The sequence below is a fragment of the Haliotis cracherodii genome, unplaced genomic scaffold, assembly GCF_022045235.1.
Source record: "Haliotis cracherodii isolate W230 unplaced genomic scaffold, xgHalCrac1.p SCAF_2, whole genome shotgun sequence".
In the NCBI taxonomy this organism is placed as follows: domain Eukaryota; kingdom Metazoa; phylum Mollusca; class Gastropoda; order Lepetellida; family Haliotidae; genus Haliotis; species Haliotis cracherodii.
Window position 1 is genome coordinate 9,495,227 of NW_027266275.1, and position 20,258 is coordinate 9,515,484.

The 20,258-nt window shown below is 41.2% G+C and overlaps 1 protein-coding gene across 3 annotated transcripts in view; it reads right to left on the reverse strand.

Annotated features, from left to right (window-relative positions):
- LOC139469745 (ubiquitin-conjugating enzyme E2-17 kDa) overlaps positions 1-19,675 on the reverse strand; it is a 31,845-nt gene extending 12,170 nt beyond the window's left edge. For 2 of the 3 annotated variants that reach the window (XM_071252016.1, XM_071252015.1), the window contains exons 1-5: positions 19,521-19,675; positions 7,336-7,399; positions 6,258-6,289; positions 5,167-5,244; positions 3,278-3,383 (exon numbers count right to left, since the gene is read on the reverse strand). In XM_071252016.1, coding sequence (XP_071108117.1) covers positions 3,278-3,383; positions 5,167-5,244; positions 6,258-6,289; positions 7,336-7,399; positions 19,521-19,544 — 304 coding nt within the window. In that variant the 5' untranslated portion in view covers positions 19,545-19,675. The remainder of the gene's footprint in view (positions 1-3,277; positions 3,384-5,166; positions 5,245-6,257; positions 6,290-7,335; positions 7,400-19,520) is intronic. The other variant, XM_071252014.1, reaches the window with a different exon arrangement.
- Between the last annotated feature and the right edge of the window lie 583 nt (positions 19,676-20,258).

The following is a 20,258-nucleotide window of genomic DNA, read 5'->3' on the forward strand; positions in this document are numbered from 1 at the left end:
TGGAATGGGGCAAACAGAAGTTGTAAGTTTTTTGTTTGTTGTTTAACGCCGCACACAGCAATATTCCAGCTATATGACGGCGGTCTGTAAATAATAGAGTCTGGACCAGACAATAAGGACTTACAAGTACATTTTCTGTCTTTTTTGAGAGCGTTTACAAAAGTTACTTTCATATTGGTCTAAAAACTGGTCAGGGGCACATATCAGAGCACGGCTCTTAATATGGCGAATACAGTACATCAATAGTGACCACAAAACCACTGACATCAAAGCACATGTCCAACATGTTTTGTCAACAACCCTGGTCCAACATGTTTTGTCAACAGACCTGGTCCAACATGTTTTGCCAACAGACCTGGTCCAACATGTTCTGTCAACAGCCCTGGTCCAACATGTTTTGTCAACAGACCTGGTCCAACATGTTTTGTCAACGGCCCTGGTCCAACATGTTTAGTCAACAGCCCTGGTCCAACATGTTTTGTCAACAGACCTGGTCCAACATGTTTTGTCAACAGACCTGGTCCAACATGTTTTGTCAACAGACCTGGTCCAACATGTTTTGCCAACAGACCTGGTCCAACATGTTCTGTCAACAGCCCTGGTCCAACATGTTTTGTCAACAGACCTGGTCCAACATGTTTTGTCAACGGCCCTGGTCCAACATGTTTAGTCAACAGACCTGGTCCAACATGTTTTGTCAACAGACCTGGTCCAACATGTTTTGCCAACAGACCTGGTCCAACTTGTTCTGTCAACAGCCCTGGTCCAACATGTTTGGTCAACAGACCTGGTCCAACTTGTTCTGTCAACAGCCCTGGTCCATGTTTTGCCAACAAACCTGGTCCAACATGTTTTGTCAACAGACCTGGTCCAACACGTTTTGCCAACAGACCTGGTCCAACATGTTTTGTCAACAGACCTGGTCCAACATGTTTTGTCAACAGCCCTGGTCCAACATGTTTTGCCAACAGCCCTGGTCCAACATGTTTAGTCAACAGACCTCGTCCAACATGATACTGCGGTTGTCAGACCTTGTCGGCAATTCCAAGTGTCTGTGCGCATCCAAAAGCTCCATTTTCTGACACTATTTGGGATAACTTCTTTCTACAGTAGATTTAGCCAGTTATTGTCACTTAGCAATATTCTAGCTAAATGACTGTGACTTGGACCAGACTTCCAGTGATGGTCGGGGTACGATGACATGCAATCAACCAAGTCACTAAATCTGACAACCTGATCCAGTAAGTCACCTCTTTCAACCCGCACAGATTACTGGGGACCTATTCTAACACAGTGAGTGAGTGAGTGAATGAGTTGGGTTTAACGTCGCTCTTAAAAGTATTCCAGTTATATCATGGCGAGTCAGCTTAATGTGGGAGGAAAGCCAAAAGAGATGCAGGTCTCAGAGGTTAACCACTTCGGTGAAACCAATGAGCACGGGTATGGTGCTGGCAAACCTAGAAAGATAATAGGGGCAAACCGGGATTCGAACCCACAATCATAGGTTTCTGGCGTCCCAAAGGACAAATCTGCACCCGTGGCCCTATTCTTCAAACTCAGAATTCCAACACCTTTTCTAATAGTTCAGGCTGTTGGTCATCCTTGGAGGTCAAACATCCCCATTCTTTCATGACATAATTAACTCACCTCACACAATACATATTGAAATTCTCAAGTCACGATATGGAATGAATCAATACATAACTTGAACTGTTTTTTGAGTGAAATTCTCAATGTTCATATCGCCCTGTTCATATCAACCAGTTTGTGCAACTAATGTGATTGGTGACTTTAGTCTCTTTCTACGAGTTTCTAACTGACTTTGGAGCACATTATGCTTCATGATTTGAGGTTAGGAAAAGGGATCTCGAGTAGCTATGAGGCCATGTATCAAAACTTGTAAATATTACTTTTTAAAAAATTCAAACAGAATTGAAATATGAACAGATACATGGGTAGGCATGCATTGCATCATCCTGTCTGTATTTGTGATGCATCGAAACATGATAAAATCATACCCCTACCCCACCTCCATCATACCCCAAACCCCACCCCAACCCCTCGTGTGCCTCAAAGCAATGCTTAGTTGAATGTGAACTACCTATTTTGTTTGTTGTTTAACGCCACACACAGCACTATTCCAGCTAAATGACGGTCGTCTGTAGATCAAGTCTGGACCACACGATCCAGTGATTGACATCACAAGCAATGACATGCAACAACCAAGTCAACGGTCCTGACCACCTAATCCTGATAAGTGCCTCTTTGAACAAGTATGGGTTGCTCAAGGCCATTCTAACCCCCAGATCTTCAAAAGGGAAACTGCTTTCTACTGTTGTTACAGTTTGATGATGAAACTTCCCCGGTGTCTTATTTTGTTGACATAAAGACATTTTTTATTTGACTACATCAGTATATACACACAAAATAATCTTAAAACACTTTCAAGAGGGGTTGGAGTTATTTCCTTTTTAATTCTAAATTTCTTAAATTTCAGGAAAACAATACAGAAAAAAGCAAAAAGTAATGTGTGAGATTTTAAAGATGGGTAATAAGAAAATGTTATCAAAGTTTTAAACCTTTTAGATCAGCTTAAAAACAGGATGCATTCTTCAATTATTATGCAATGCAAAATTGTTTTGATTATCTCATTGTAACAGAACCAATCAGAGCCTTTTGCCATGAGCCTCATACCAGTCAACAGCCAAAAATATCAGATAAAAACCTTATCAATGGTTCAATACGTTCCATCACTGAGCTGTACAAATAATTCAGACTACTTGGTTGTCACCCTGGAACAATGTTTTTGCTTTTAAAATATGTTCATGCCACTGTCCATGTTAAATAGAAAGGAATCAGCGTGAATGTTATAACCTTCTGCTCAGCAAGGTCACAGCGATCTTGAAAGCGTTATCAGGATTGGAGCAGGCAAGCCAAGAGGCAAGCTGTTAGCATAAATCCATACCACTGAGCTACAGCGTTCATTATCATTCATGAACACTGCTTTACAACACATGAAATCTATGACACATAGAACTGTCATAGTCCAACACTTTCATTTTCTTCCAAAATCACTCTGGTGAAACCCACAAACCACGAGTGACATGGATCACGATCAGGAAGAGTCTGGGATCAAACCCATAACCAGCAGATCCTGACAAACAATGCAACTCTGAACTGCACATATCGACACCTTGGACCACTGTGCCCGCTGTATTTTCTGAACAACCAGGGAAAGCCCTTACAGATGAACTACAACAATGTAGAAGAGTATTACCTTTTGAGATAGTGAGAGCTGGCGACCACTGTGACCTGAGTATATCCAAACAGATACTGCCATTGCTGTTGATGTTTGGATGATAGATTTTCGTTGTGAACGCCACCTGAAAAAGAAAGGACAAACATTGGGAATCAGAGTATTCCCCTGATTTAGATACTCATCCAGTGAAAACAATATGCACTACTCCTTCTTGCTTTGATCATATAACAGTGCAGAACTACGTTGAACATTCACCTGAACACACCCTCCTAACACCTCGCTTCTGAACTACTTGTCATCTTTTCCTGTTTGCCGTGGCCAGGTGACAATTGATCCATACCTTCGAGGGTAGGCAGTCATGACCTGTTGTGTCAGAAGTATGTATTCAAGGGCAATACTCTGATTCCCTATACGTTTTACATATCCCTCCACAACGGTAGGCAGTTATCCCACAGCTGGATGGCGGGTTGAATCCACTGCATACTCCCTCTTACGATATGGTGGTTGGGGCAGAGCACGGACTAGACTAGACTGCCACATTGTCTCCAACCCATAGGTGTGTTTAACTTCACTAGTCTCGCAATACATCACCATTGCCTGGTTACTGGTAAGACTGAGTCCGAAATTACATTGCAACTGGAGGTACTCGAAAGATTAGAGACTGCAGCTGTCCTCACCTTCGTTTCATCTTTTCGGAGTTAAGGCAATCATGACGTATAAAGAAAGACAAAACATGTAGGGATATGGGCGTCCTTGACGGCAGTTGCTGTTCCCACCTGTCAAAGGTGATATGGAGGTGCAATGGGTTGATGGGCAAAGACGATGACTTCAACTGACAGACCCCAGAGGTAGAAGTTTGCGAAGGTAGTGTCGCAATGTCAAAAACACCCTCTCACGATGTCCATGATGGAGCTGTTGACGTGGAGTGTCATCGTGGACACCAATGCCCAAATTTCATGCGAGGTGAAGGCTAGGAGGACCCAGTCCAGAATGTGTGCAAGTCTTAATCATACTTGACGCCTTGTCCATGGCCCGATGGAGAACAGAGAACCTAGGTTCTCTAGAGGGAATACACTTGTAATGTCACCTTCATGTGACATTCCCTAATGCGCTGTCACAACTTTTGTTGTTGTTGTTTTTTTTGTTGTGTTTTTTTTTTTGCGCTGTCACAACTGTCAGTATTAATCTTCACTAAAACATGTTCTTTCCTTTGTATTGTCCATCCTTAAGCTTCAAGTTACCCTCTGTTGCATGCTAACACACTAACTTACATAATCAAAGCTTTGAGAGTCACCCTCATTACTTCCAGGAAAAGCAGGTGGTCAGGTTAGTGGGAAGGTATTTTTTTCAAAAACATTTTAATTTTAATAACAAGATATTATTTTATTACTTATACTTACATTTACAATGTTATTTCTAATTTGTAAGTTAACAAAATACAACGTCTTCATTTTTAGGATCATCCTAATTTGAAACAAGCTCTGAAAAATGATCATTTTGTACCAAATTTACCTCATCTAATTAAATACCCTTTATACCCTTTCCTGAATTAAGTTTAGGTAGTTAATAAGTGCTAAATACTTAGGAATGGAGTCCAATATTGTTTTTGCGTTTATGGAGGTAGAAATGTAGAAACTGGTGTGCACACTGTATAAATATGAGTAATACCTGTCAAACTGCTGCTATCCTGCAGAAACGCATCCTGGAGCTACTTGTATGATGACTATGGGAATCTTAATACTGACAGCCATTGTTGCACTCAGTGTCAAGAGTCAAATGAAATTGTGTTAAAAAACAAACAGCACAAAATGTGATTGGAACATCTTTCTACAATCACACATAATAATAGACTGCTCAGTGATAAGCTGGGACAGTGATTTTCCTTCAACAAAACAATGTGTACTCACCTTTGGAGGTTTGAAAGGGTAATCTGTTGGAAAGTGTATGGTTAGGAAAAATACCCCCCCTTGATAAGGACTGTCAGGCTGAAGGAGAAGGAAAACACAACAATGTAGTCAATCAGTGGGGTTGAATTGTGAAGCTGATGTATGATATGTGCCTTAATACATCAGGGATTTATCCAAAACTCTTCAGAACAGACATTCAGAAGTAAGCATGCAGAAAAAGAAAAGTTCCCAGTTTGAATTTAAAATTGCCTAATTCAGAGCTCCAGATAAGCTGCGTATCTGCGTGAAATACGCATCATAAATGCAGAAATACACAGTAAAATATAAACCAAGCGTATCAAATACGCAACGAACATTACAGATACGCTACAAAAATAAAACTTGTGCGTATCATCAAAATATTGTGAAGTAACCCTGCGTATTCGATTAGAAAATCAGCAACTTATTTTGAATTATAAACGGGCATTCCGTCAACCTTGCCAAACTCCACGATGACAGTTACGTCATGATCATTTGCCATCACACTTTCTTGTGGAAGTATCGTGGTATTTTTGAGTCCTATAAAGCTCTCGAACCCACACGACACCAGTTTGCAGGGACTAGATGAACAGTATTTTTAGATATTTAACTTAAATACCCACATCTGTAAAAACTAGTGGGTAACAGAAATTTGAATACGCAGATTGAATTACTGATACCCAATGATTTTAAAATGCATGGGTAAAATACCCACAACACCAAAAGCTTATCTGGAGCTCTGCTAATTCCTCAGAATTAATGAAATTGAGAACATTTAAAACTTTACTTTTGAACATCACAAATAATTTTCAGTTTTCATGTCATGGGCACCTAGTTTGGAATCCTAGATAAATCTCTGTAATACAAATAAATATATTGTCTGAAAAATACAGGAATTATTGAAGTTACTGTAGGTACTACTGATAATGCACATCATGTATCGCTACATATCAACCAAAGTGTTATAGTCTATTCATATATGTACTGCTCGACAATAATGTTAAACCCATACAAACAACAGTTAGCAATGGTTAGTGATTAGGAAGCTGACCAGGCAAACAAATCTCACTCACCGGACCCATTATTGTTGCTTGCCAGTGGAATACTGTAAAACAATACAACAAACTTTAGTGATTTATGTACTGTGCACCAAGGTCAATGTTGTTTACAGACAGAGCCAATTATAATGTTACCAATTAATGTGGTAATTTAGAATGTCTCAAACGGACATATTTATTATCAAGATGAAGAAATTGAAACAGAAAAATCAAGTGTTGATGACCATATCTGGTCCAGCATAATTGATATTCCAAAAGGTATACATTTGCAGAGCTCCATAGCTGCATATTTACGTAAAATAAATTCAATTACCATTACCCACCCTGGTCGCATAAATTTATCAAAGTTGAAACAGGCTGGTCCGCTGTTTGCATCACATACAATGATACATTAGTGTTGCATTGCTCCAAAACGTAATAGGAGCATGTGCAAAAAATCTTTAAGTACCCACATGACATCAAGCCAATGAAAGCATGACAAATTACATGTAACACAGGGATAAGTGATGTAGTATAGTAGATATATTGAGTGTCTTCAAAGATCAATTTGTGCAGACAAGTAAGGGTTTGTCAGACAATTTGAAATTTGTTGACATGCACTGGACTTGGTGCATGTATGTATACATAAACATAAGGTTGCACTTTTCAATACTTCTGCATGTTTTATACAGTTAAATCAAGCCCTGACTATCGATACCAAATGTGAATGATAACTTGTGAGTCAATATGCAACGGCTCCAAAACATTCTAGAGCCCAGTGTTGGGGAACTATTCTGACCCAGAATCCCAACAGAGTTAGGATTATTGACCAAACTGTGGTATCTCAGGAAACTGTTTTCATCTAAGCAAGATAAATTAACAGATAAGAGATGCATAGCCTCAGAGGTTGGACAGCCTTTACTCAGGTGGGCTCTGGTTATTTAACAAGTTTCTCTTACTTTAGTAGCCTATAACATGCTCCACAAAACATTTACTGCAGTGAATTCTAACAAATGAGACTGTTCTGTTTTGTGCATTTCCCCTTTCTGCTGAGGGTACCACTACCAGGTGAGCAGTACCAATGACTAGTTGACACCACTGTGGTCCTACTCACAATCTTCTCCTACTGGTCCAGCTGAGCATTGAGCGGGAGGGTCTTTGCCAAGGTCAGACAGTTCCTGAAACAATGTATAAGAGTGAGGTAGGTCTTCTAAAATACAGACTGCAAGTACAACACGTCAAGTCTGGGAATGAAATTGACACTAGTCCGATAGTGAGGACCAGTTTTGTTAACATGAAGGGTATCCAAAGGGCTAGTTGAATTTCAAACATTTTATTTATTTTATATTTTTTGGGGGGTGGGGGGTAATAGCCACTATATGTTATCACTATTCGGGCTAGCAGATGTTCTTGGTTAATTTCAATCTCTGCAAGCATTTCCCACATCACAATATTTGTACCATAACTACAGCGATAGAAATTGGCACTAGTCCTATAGTCCTTGTCCAAATGCCCAATAGTTAAGGTATCATAAGGACAAGCAGAAATTGTCATTTTCAAGGACTCTATCATATCAATAGAACTGGTGGGCTAAATGTTAGTTTCTATGGCTGAACAACAGCTTGCACTGCATAATGACTGCAAACTGGCTTATTGACAAGAGATGGACAGTTTGTCTATTGTTTAACACCACACTCAGCAATATTCCAGCTATATGGCGGCAGTCTCGGGCTCTGCTATGAAATCAATAAAAGGACTGGTGGGCTTCATGTTAGTTTCTATGGCTGAACAACAGCTTGCACTGCAAAATGACTGCAAATTGGCTTATTGACAAGAGATGGACAGTTTGTCTATTGTTTAACACCACACTCAGCAATATTCCAGCTATATGGCGGCGGTCTCGGGCTCTGCTATGTTATCAATAAAAGGACTAGTGGACTAAATGTTAGTTTCTATGGCTGAACAACAGCTTGCACTGCATAATGACTGCAAATTGGCTTATTGACAAAAGATGGACAGTTTGTCTATTGTTTAACACCACACTCAGCAATATTCCAGCTATATGGTGGCAGTCTCGGGCTCTGCTATGAAATCAATAAAAGGACTGGTGGGCTTAATGTTAGTTTCTATGGCTGAACAACAGCTTGCACTGCATAATGACTGCAAATTGGCTTATTGACAAGAGATGGACAGTTTGTCTATTGTTTACCACCACACTCAGCAATATTCCAGCTATATGACAGCGGTCTTGACCAGACAATCCAGTGATTGATATCACCAGCATCAATCCACGAATTGAGATACGATGATATGCATCAACCAAGTCAGTGAGCCTAACCACCCAATCCTGTGAGTCGCCACTTACGACAAACGTTTTGCTGAAGACCCATTCTAATCCGGGTCTTCAAGGGTCTGGAGAAGGACAGCTTTCACACAGACCTTGGGTCCAGTGAGCTATTGCAGGGATGTAACTAGGATTCCAAACTAAGTGCTCTTAGCAGGCAAATTGGGAAAAGAAATCATGATATCGTTCAAAAATGTATCATTTAGAGCAAAAGTGAGTGAGTGAGTGAGTTGGGTTTAACGCTGCTTTTAACAGTATTCCAGTTATATCGCGGTGTGTCAGCTTAATGTGGGAGGAAAGCCAAAAGAGATGCAGGTCTCAGACGTTTACCACTTCGGTGAAACCCACGAGCACGGGTATGGTGCTGACAAACCTAGAAACATAATCGGGGCGAACCGGGATTCGAACCTACAATCATAGGTTCTGACGTGCCCAAGGGACGCAACTCTGCACAGCGAATTGCGGCGCCTTAGACGAATGGGCCACCCAGACCACTCTTGCCCCCTTAGAGCAAAAAATATCATTTATACTTATGCTGACTCAAACTAATTGCTTCTGTTTCTCTCGCTCTTCCGAAAGGTAATGAAAACTTCCTGATGTGTGTTCCCACAGAACAGAAAAAACACAGCTCACCCAAATGCATATCTTGAGCCGCATGTGCACACCGGAACCATGTGACATGTCACTCTCTCATTCTCTTACCTTATGTCTGAAACACAGGGGAAGAGGGGACGGCTGGGTGGGTGCTTTAGCCTTTGAGTCAGGATAAGTATAAATGATATTTTTACTCATTAAAATACATATTTTACCTTATCCTGACTCATACGAATTGCTTGAATCCCCCAGTTTGTGGTGGGTTCCACATGTGTGCAGGATTCAGATTGAGATCTGTTCTATTAATCCCTTGGGAATGTGATATCTTCTTTATATCCATGCAGCATACCACCTCCTTTTTGTGGATTTTGTAAAGTTTGTTAAGGAAAATAATTTTTATTGCTTAATTCAAACAATCATAGTGTTAGGAACATGGACACTCAGTCATTGGTAATGGGACAGTAACCTGCAAGTCTGCATGATAGTGGGTACTTGTAGGAAGGGGTATCTTCTGCATGATAGTGGGTACTTGTAGGAAGGGGTATCTTCTGCATGATAGTGGGTACTTGTAGGAAGGGGTATCTTCTGCATGATAGTGAGTACTTGTAGGAAGGGGTATCTTCTGCATGATAGTGGGTACTTGTAGGAAGGGGTATCTTCTGCATGATAGTGGGTACTTGTAGGAAGGGGTATCTTCTGCATGATAGTGAGTACTTGTAGGAAGGGGTATCTTCTGCATGATAGTGGGTACTTGTAGGAAGGGGTATCTTCTGCATGATAGTGAGTACTTGTAGGAAGGGGTATCTTCTGCATGATAGTGGGTACTTGTAGGAAGGGGTATCTTCTGCATGATAGTGAGTACTTGTAGGAGGGGGTATCTTCTGCATGATAGTGGGTACTTGTAGGAAGGGGTATCTTCTGCATGATAGTGAGTACTTGTAGGAAGGGGTATCTTCTGCATGATAGTGGGTACTTGTAGGAAGGGGTATCTTCTGCATGATAGTGAGTACTTGTAGGAAGGGGTATCTTCTGCATGATAGTGGGTACTTGTAGAAAGGGGTATCTTCTGCATGATAGTGGGTACTTGTAGAAAGGGGTATCTTCTGCATGATAGTGGGTACTTGTAGGAAGGGGTATCTTCTGCATGATAGTGAGTACTTGTAGGAAGGGGTATCTTCTGCATGATAGTGAGTACTTGTAGGAAGGGGTATCTTCTGCATGATAGTGGGTACTTGTAGGAAGGGGTATCTTCTGCATGATAGTGGGTACTTGTAGGAAGGGGTATCTTCTGCATGATAGTGAGTACTTGTAGGAGGGGGTATCTTCGAGTAGGCACAGTCAGTTGTTGTACAACTACTAATGGTCCAAATTGGTGAATTCCAGCAACATCTTGTGTGGAGAAATCTCTGAAATAATGATTTGCGCAGACGAGTCTGATCTCCAAAAAACAACCTTCCATGATCATTTGGATGGAGCAGTTGCCATGAAGCGCTAGAGTAAATGCTATGGCTCGCTTCGTGTGGGTTGGATGCTGGTGGACGAGCTCTTCATAGGTTGAGCAATATTCCTCCCAATGGGATGACCTCCTTTCATTCATCATCTGATATGCTGTGTAGCGAGTAGAAATGTCAGAATGCAGGCTGCATGAACGTTGGAGGGTGTGTGCAGGTAGGTGCTGCATGAAGGCCTGAGGCTGCGTGAAGACTGGAACCTGCGTGAAGGTCGCAACCTGCAAACATGTCTGTGGCTACGTGAAGGCCAGAACCTATGTGAAGGACTGGACAACTGCTTCGTGAACGCTGAAGGCAGGATGGTTTCAGCGTGAATGTCTGCAGCTGCGTGAACGTCTGTGATTGCGTGCAGGTTGGTTTCTGCGTGAATGTCTGCAGCTGCGTGAACGTCTGTGATTGCGTGCAGGTTGGTTTCTGCGTGAATGTCTGCAGCTGCGTGAACGTCTGTGATTGCGTGCAGGTTGGTTTCTGCGTGAATGTCTGCAGCTGCTTGAACCTCTGTGATTGCGTGCAGGTTGGTTTCTGCGTGAATGTCTGCAGCTGCGTGAACGTCTGTGATTGCGTGCAGGTTGGTTTCTGCGTGAATGTCTGCAGCTGCGTGAACGTCTGTGATTGCGTGCAGGTTGGTTTCTGCGTGAATGTCTGCAGCTGCGTGAACGTCTGTGATTGCATTCAGGTTGGTTTCTGCCTGAATGTCTGCAGCTGCTTGAACCTCTGTGATTGCGTGCAGGTTGGTTTCTGCGTGAATGTCTGCAGCTGCGTGAACGTCTGTGATTGCGTGCAGGTTGGTTTCTGCGTGAATGTCTGCAGCTGCGTGAACGTCTGTGATTGCGTGCAGGTTGGTTTCTGCGTGAATGTCTGCAGCTGCATGAACGTCTGTGATTGCGTGCAGGTTGGTTTCTGCTTGAATGTCTGCAGCTGCGTGAACGTCTGTGATTGCGTGCAGGTTGGTTTCTGCGTGAATGTCTGCAGCTGCGTGAACGTCTGTGATTGCGTGCAGGTTGGTTTCTGCGTGAATGTCTGCAGCTGCATGAACGTCTGTGATTGCGTGCAGGTTGGTTTCTGCTTGAATCTCTGAGGCAGTATGAAGACCTGAACCTGTGTGAAGGTCTGCGACTGCTTGAAGGAGTTGTCCAATCTGAGTGGCATGCGTGGATAGTACCCACTGTCTGGGGCTGTGTGGAGCTGGTGGGATGTGCGCAGCTACAGCATTAGAAATTGGTACTAGTCCTATAGCCCTTGCCAAAGACTAGTAGGAATTTGCCTCTTTTATGGGTTTTGCTCTATATTATTAGGACTAAAACTGTTAGTTTCTATCGCTAAGCTCTCTTTCTTCTAGGTAGATTTTGTGGACCCCTTGGTGAACACCTTCACAGATGATACAGCAATCGGCTTTGTGGTTGTAGACATGGTTGTAGACGTGTTCCCTCTTAGTTGGAGACGGCTTTTTTGAGAAAGAGGATGAACTCTTCTTGTGCTTTTCTTCTTCAGGGACTGCAAGTTCTGCTTGGGGTCAGAAGAAACCACAGGAGACTTTTACTGGGTTGATCTGGGAAGGAGAAAGTTCTAAAAGAACTTCTCATCTGAAGTGAGACACCCTTTCTTCATCTGAAGAAGGCATAGGTGTTCACTCAATCCTCTTCTTCATTGAAGTCGTCTCTGGTGAGGATGATGCCAATTGTGATGATTCCCTCCTCATACAACACATCTTCCAACAGGGGTGCAGCAACTACATCTCTTCTCTGCAATACAGTGTTAAGAAATGCAGCTTGAGAAGATGGGGTGAGAGTTTTGATCTAAAACACTCATATTGCATATATTACTTGATTTCATACTGAAAACAGAGGTAACTTCATTAGTCAAAAAACATAAAAATATTATGCCAAAATTAATAAATAATTGTTACATATGATGGATAATGGTTAGAAGAAAGGAATTCAAACAAGATATTTTATGAAAAAAGTTAATTTTGATAGGATGGCTTGGATTATAGGACTACTCAGTTGACACAAAAATGAGAGATGGATGAGCTACCAGTCTGGTCAAGTGGTTCCTGTGAGCATGTGCGGCTCAAGGGGTGTGTTTGGGTGAGATGTTTTTTCTATTCAGTGGGAACACAGTTCAGGAAGTTACTTTCAAACCATCCTTAATAATGCAGAGTGAGTTAGTGAGTATGGTTTTACGCCGCTTTTAGCAAATAATATCACGGCAGGGGAAACCAGAAATGGGCTTCATACATTGTACCCATTTCGGGAATGGAACCCGGGTCTTTGGCATGATGAGCGAACGATTTAACCACTATCTCCAAACTACATGACCTGGACCCATTAACAACCATGCCTTTGTTTAGAGCTGGTACAAATGACAATCAAATTAACTGCTCCTCATGGTTGAAACAGCAGCGATATTTCCGGTACTAACCAAACCAACACAACTTTTGTGTGCAATATAAAATCAACCAGAATATCTTGTTGATCCACATAATACTTCCTCCATCCTGGTACTCAGGAAAATATTTTTTTCCTGCTAAAAGTTTATTAATATCCAGTCTTTTGTTTTGAATAAATGTATCAACAGCCACATAGATGAGGCTGCCATCTTAGGAGTAGGACGTATGTGAACACAGGTCAAAATATTCTTTGCAAAGTTAGTGATAACAGACAAGAACAACATCCCTCAAAACAAAACTTTGGGTGTGACATGGGTCCAGCTTAATGTGGGGGAATGTCCGAAGTGAAGACCTTTACCACTTCGGTGAAACCCACGGGTACGGGTATGGTGCTGACAAAACTAGAAACATAATGGGGGAGAACTGGGATTTGAACCCACCATCATAGGTTTCTTGCATGCTCAAGGGAGACAACTATACAAAGCGAACTGAGGCGCCTAACACAACTGGGCCCGTTGGGCCCACCGTAACATCTACCTGACATGTCCTCCGACCTTCAAGCAGAGAGGGATGGTATCAAATCCAGCTTAAATGAGATTGTGTACTTGGTCTGGGCACCGTTGTTTTGTACATTTCAACATATTTACACGTACCAAGTTTCTCATCATGCCCAACAAAATTTACTTACTGCACTCACGTTTCCTTCCTGCTTGTGCAGTGCATAAGCATGTGAGAACACAAAGAAAATGAAACACTTCTACCTCAAACATGTCAAATTTGAATGTGCTAGGTAGATACATGTATCACAAAGTAACTTGGGTTTAAAATGATTAAACACGGGTCAAGTATGAAGACAGGAATTTAGCCGTGTGTTTCTAAGTGGTATAAAGACTGTGATCAAAATCCGATCTTAGTGCTCACTACTGGTAAACAAAGGTCTGGGGACATTCCATTATGGGTCAAGTCAGAACTACCTTTCATCCTACCAATCACAGCATCACTTACCAGATCGGGGAAGTAACATTCTTTGAGTATTTTCTAATCATGCAACCTCGAAATGGTTAACAAAGGGTATTCCGAGCGACAGTTATTGGCCATACGACTGATGCTGTCAAAATCACTGTCGATGAAGCAGTGGCATAAACATTGAAACTTTCATTGAAACAAGAGACTTTCCATATCCTGTAGGTGGTACTGCCATAAAATCTCTGCTATCTATTTAGACATTCAAGAATTTTCGTCTGTTCAGTTTTCAAAATATTACCGTATTTTCTTGTGTATAGTGCGCACTTTTTTTTCAGAAATTGAAACCGCGCAGAGGGGGGTGCGCATTATACACGCCAACATAAGATTTCAGGTATTTTTCCCCCCATGGGTAAACAAAACATCCAGCATGTATACCGGAAATCAAGTGTCAACAAACGGAATAAACTACCGATACATTCGTATGTACCGTTTGTGGTTATATGAACATTATTAGAAATGAACATTGAATACCTTTATAGGAATTATTACATATGTATATTTACTTATATTTACTTAGATCTATATCACTTTAATTAGGTCATTCAATCATGTCAGGCGAAATCTTGCGTGAGGCAATCCCACCGGCTCACCGTTATTTACAGCTACACCAACTTGACTGACGCCATCTGCGACTTGTTGTTGACGAAGAATGAATAAATATATATTATTGCCACTTTGACGACCCATATTAAGTCGAATTTGTTGTTATTTGTTCCGTTATAGTCAGTGTTTTGATTTTTTCCATTATGGTATAACGTGGCTTCAGCACGTGACTCAACCCAGGTCACTGATTGGTCTGACCGGTGTTTAGTGAAAACCGTTCAATACCCTGGGAATGACCCGTCACATTATATTGCAGTAAAGACAAAACGATTCTATGACTGTTAAAAATTAAGTTATATTTGAAGCGATCACTCTTTTCATTAATCATCACATATATTACAGGTCATATTTTACAATCATATAACATACATTAACATACATATAACATACATTTCTATACATAAACAATCACAATATTGTCTCTGTCACTGATTCATAATGTTGAAGAATCACTCATATACAGCTTCATCTCCGTCGAAGCCCAGGAAGTCGCTGGCAGTGTCATCATTGAAAATGTTTTCCATCACATTGTCAGGGATGTTGTCCGCATAAAACACATCCTGGGCATCTTCTACATGATCGTCATCGGCCAACTCTCTGACTGTGTCTTCATAAAGAATGTCGTCTTCGCTTCCGTCTAGGGCATTTGTAATACAACATTTCTTAAACGACCGGGTCACCATTTCATCTGGGATTTCCTCCCAAGCTTGGAGGATCCATGTGCACATGCGCCATAGTTCGGGGCGACGGATGCGGCCAGTTGCTGTCATTGTCTGCTGTCCTTCTGCCATCCATTGGTTCCACCTTGAACGAAGCAGGGACTTGAACGGCTTGTTGAGACAGACGTCCAGTGGCTGTAGTAAACTGGTAAGCCCCCCGGGTATGATTGCTAAGTCTGTCTTCATTGTTTTCAGCTGTCTTTTCACAGACGGTAGGCGGTGGCATCTGAATGCGTCTAGCACTAGTAAACTTTTCTCTTTACGCAGGCCACCAGGTCTCCTCTCCCAAACAGTTCTAATCCAGTCCTCAGTGAGGTCTCCATCAAACCACCCCTTTTCGTGAACTCTGACCTCGACGCCTTTGGGGAAAGGTTCGTTCTTCGGGAAAGTCTTTCTCTTAAAAATGACGTAGGGCGGCAACTTGTTGCCGTCTCCTGTAACACACAACATAACCGTGAAGCGGTTCTTTTCGTTCCCCGTTGTCCGGATGGTGACTGTCTTTTCTCCTTTGAAGCTGACCGTCTGCTGGTAGGGAATGTCAAAGGTGACCGGAGTCTGATCAGCATTTCCGATCTGTGCGAGGCTGTAGTTTTCTCTATCTCGTGATTTGATGATGAAGCGCTGAAATTCCTGAAGCTTGTCTTCGAAGTCAGTCGGCAGTTTCTGAGCTATGTGAGTTTTCCGTCTGATTGACAGGTCATGACGTTTCATAAAGTTATGACTCCATCCAATGCTTGCCTTGAAGTCACTTGGGGCGATGCCTAACTTCTTGGCGATGTTGAGGCCCTTAATGCGGACATCAGTCGTACTGATCCCCACCCCTGCCATCCGACGCTCCTTCACCCACTCTATCAGATCTCCCTCAACGGCGGGGAAGGCGGCTGACTTTCCCCTGTCAGCTTTTTTACCTTTTGGCATAACAACCAACTTAGACTTGTTTTTCCTCCACAATCTTATATTGGATTCTGCACACCCATATGTTCGATACTTTCTACTGCAGTCTGGCATGGAAGTCGACAGTTTGAAACTAGTGCTGTAAAGCTCCATCTTCCTGAGCCAAGGGAGTTATCTGACTCTCCACCCTTACCGAAGTAGGCTGGAATTTCTGGGTTTGATGGTAGCACCACTAGTGGCTATTATGAATCATATCCTTTCTGTGTCCCTCTTATCAGTACACATGCTTTGAAAATCCTGCAATCGACCGAAATCTGCACTGCAGTTTACGAACTGGATGTGGGTTTCGTTACGCGATTTGGATTGGACTATGCATAGACTCATTAGTTCGGCCAAAGGGGATCCTCCTTAATTCCTGCCTAGTTTGGCAAGGGTGGAAACTGGACTTTTATAGTCAGTTAACGCCCTTGCCTCGGGAAGATGGTAAAGCTCAAGAAAACTTCTTTCTAACTGGCCAATGTCGACTTCTTGTTCGTTACTTCATAGGTCAAACAAAGTTCATGTTCTGCAGTAGCTACAACTAAGATCTGATTTTAATGAGATTGTGTGAAAGGAGTGCAGGATAAAGCGGCACCTCAGCAAAACGTCACCAATTTCTTGAGCGAAAACAGCACCTCTATTTTTAATCACGATAAGAACGATTTATGTAGTAGTATATATGATATAATTACATGTTACACATATACGATGGGTCCACAGATTTTTGCTTACATTTTTCTTGCATGCAACACATCGAAAGGCCATTGGGAATAATTGTGATCTGACAGCACCATGTTAAGCCTCTTAATACAGTTTCAGCTTGACACTGAGTAAAGGTACTTATAACTTCAGATCATAAAATGCTTTCACAATAAGTTAGTTACGCCTCCTAATAAGAGTCGGCGAGTAAATTGGAGTAGAGGCTAATTTCTAATGTAAACTTGTTTTAACATTTCACAATTAATTGTGTTTGTAAGCGACGATGTGAGTTTAATTTCATTTTGATCTATCTTCCTTCAAAGAATGTTATGTTTTCACAATAAGTTGAGATGGATATAAACTGAGTTGGAATATAGTTGGTGTAGAGGCTTATTTCTTATGTAAAACTTTAAATATTTCACAATTATTGGAGTTTGCAAATGAGTTTAATTTCATTTATTTCAGTATCAAGGTAAAAACAAATAGGGTGACGTTTTTGCCAGGCAATAGTAGCCGTTTTCGCTTGAGGAGAGGTCCCGTTTTCGCCTATTGGTGCTGTTTTCGCTGAGGTGCTGTTTTAGCTATAACCCGTGTGAAAGTAGGTTTTAAATGGAACTATCTGTGATGACAATTGCCCCCAAAATGCAGAACAAAACACAGACCAACAAATTATTTACAGTGTTTAGGCTCAGCCTAAGAAAACGGAATCCTCGTGATACACTGGATGTTTTGGGTGGAGTGGGGTTGGTACAGCACTTACTGGCCTGCTGGCACTGTTCTGATTCAATTAGTGCCACATAAGTTTGGCTAGACTAGTTAATTAATCAGCTAACACTTCACTATGGGAACATAGACACTATGACAAATAATTGTGCTTATTTACCCAGTGATCAGCACCCAAATGCTTACAAATAAATTACATTTGTGTGCATCCCAACGAACTAACAGTGTTAGCATCTACACTGTAACACTGCATTCACTGAAATAAGGAAGTTGTGCATCCATAGAACTATCTCCCTTGTTCATCATACCAACTTCTGAAAGCCATTTAAAGAAGTTCTTGAACTCAAGTTGATCAAAATATATGGGATTATATTCGAATTACACTGTATTAATTGTTATGAGAGTTGAGATACCTAACCCTAATCCCAACTCACAACCAACACTCAATGTCGGAAAGGATAACTGACAGGCTAATCCTAAGGATAGCAAAGGGGTACTTGAACAGAAGGGATATGGATGGTGATAGAGTTGGGAGCAACCGGCTGATAACACAACAAAAAACAAAATCGAACAGATGTGTGATATAAGCGCCAAATAGTCTAGCCTTATTTTGAAAGTGTTGAAAAAACAACAAACATTATTGGTATTATGTTAATACAATCTTGTTTGGTTGTAGACCCTTACATTTTATTGTAGGAACCTGAATGTTGCACTGAATATGACTCATCAAATATATGATTAGGGTATTTGGGATGAAGATTGGGTCAAACATGTATGATTCGTGAATTATGTGAAAGTTGGTGTGGTTAAAATTACAGACAACTACTGAAATAGCCCTTGACATCAAGCTAGTTGTTGTAACAGCTAGCCGACAAAATGTGAACATTTCTAAACCCTATGCATTGTACATTAGACAGATATAAATGACTGTCAAGTCTTGATGTGTTATGAATATAATTATCATAAATATCTGCGACAAATGGTTTTAAGGATTATCTCATGTGAAGCCAGAGGAATGTCTTGTAAACAAGAAGTGTCTGTGTGGAATAACTGTTGAATCTTATGTTTGTCGTGAACGGTGAAGTGTCTATGCCTAACAATGGTTGATTCTTACGCTTGTTGTGAACAGTGAAGCGTCTGTGTCGAATAATTGTTGACAACATTATGCTTGTGGATCTTTTTAAGTGATGAGATAGATAAATATATGATGCAAGAACATTTGGTTTGGTTTTTTTTTAATTTCGTGTATCCCTGTTCACAGTAAAATGGGTTGTCCCACATGCCTGCTTCGTCTAACTAGCAAAGTTACTCATACATGACTATACCTGGGTTGTCTAATAGCTACTGTGGGTCGCTACTATTTACCTGATGAAGCGGGTTGATACAAAAAGAACACACCGAACGATACACACCTTAATCTCTGACATCATGTGAATTAGTCACATAAAATCAAATCACCAACTTATCACCACAGCTTCCTTGTTCAATGGGAGATTCTGGTCTTGATAAGGGGAAAATGTATTTGGGGGTCTGCTGTCATTTCTATGGACATCAACAACATAATGTACAATAATTACGAAAACAGTATATCAACGAACACACAAATAACACCGGTACACGAACTATCTGATATCTGAACACCAAGGCAAAATGAAACACGACCACCGTCGAAAAGAATAGGCGAAACCGTTTATCAACACGGCTGTTCATACCGGCAAAATATGTCGTTTAAACGTTTATGATCGTGAAAACTCTTACCTTGCTTATCCTTTTAAGAGCCATAATGTGTTATAGTGTTTATTTAGTATAGATATTTGACTAAAAACCTTCTCTTTGGTAGTTTTAGGGGCCAATTTTAAGTTGCCCAACACTGCATGGATACTGTAACTTCACTGAGCATGCGTATGGGGTCACGAGCAGATACTTCCGCTAATGACGTAGATTGCCACACGGCACGGTTCGCTTGGATCTTCAGTGAATCATTCAGGAACATTCCCGAATAGACTTTTGTCACCTCCGATGATTTGACTGAATATTCGCCAAGAGACCAGTATTGTTTTTCTAGAGATAACAAAATTGCGTCGGGGATAAAGGTTGTCGGATGCAGTATTGAGGGGAGCCAACCACTTCGCCCCTGAATCCCGAATACCATCTAATTTTTCATTCTTAGTCTCATTTGCTTACATCTGAATCCCGAATACCGCTAAACACAAATCTCACAAGCACGTCTGATTCCAATCTGCAAAGGTAGAACGAAACGGTATTGAACACTTCCTAGTTCACAAAAAGGTGCGATTTGAAGTTTAAAAGCTGACTATATGAAAAAAATAAAATATATAATGGAACGTTTACGTATGTCATTATCTTTTTAAAAAAATGTTAAATATGCACACCAAATATCAATTTGTTTGCCTTCAGCGTACCACACTGCTAAGCCCCCCTAATAGACCCCCGAATCCAGCGTACAAGAAGGGGATTGGCATCCTCAGTATTGGG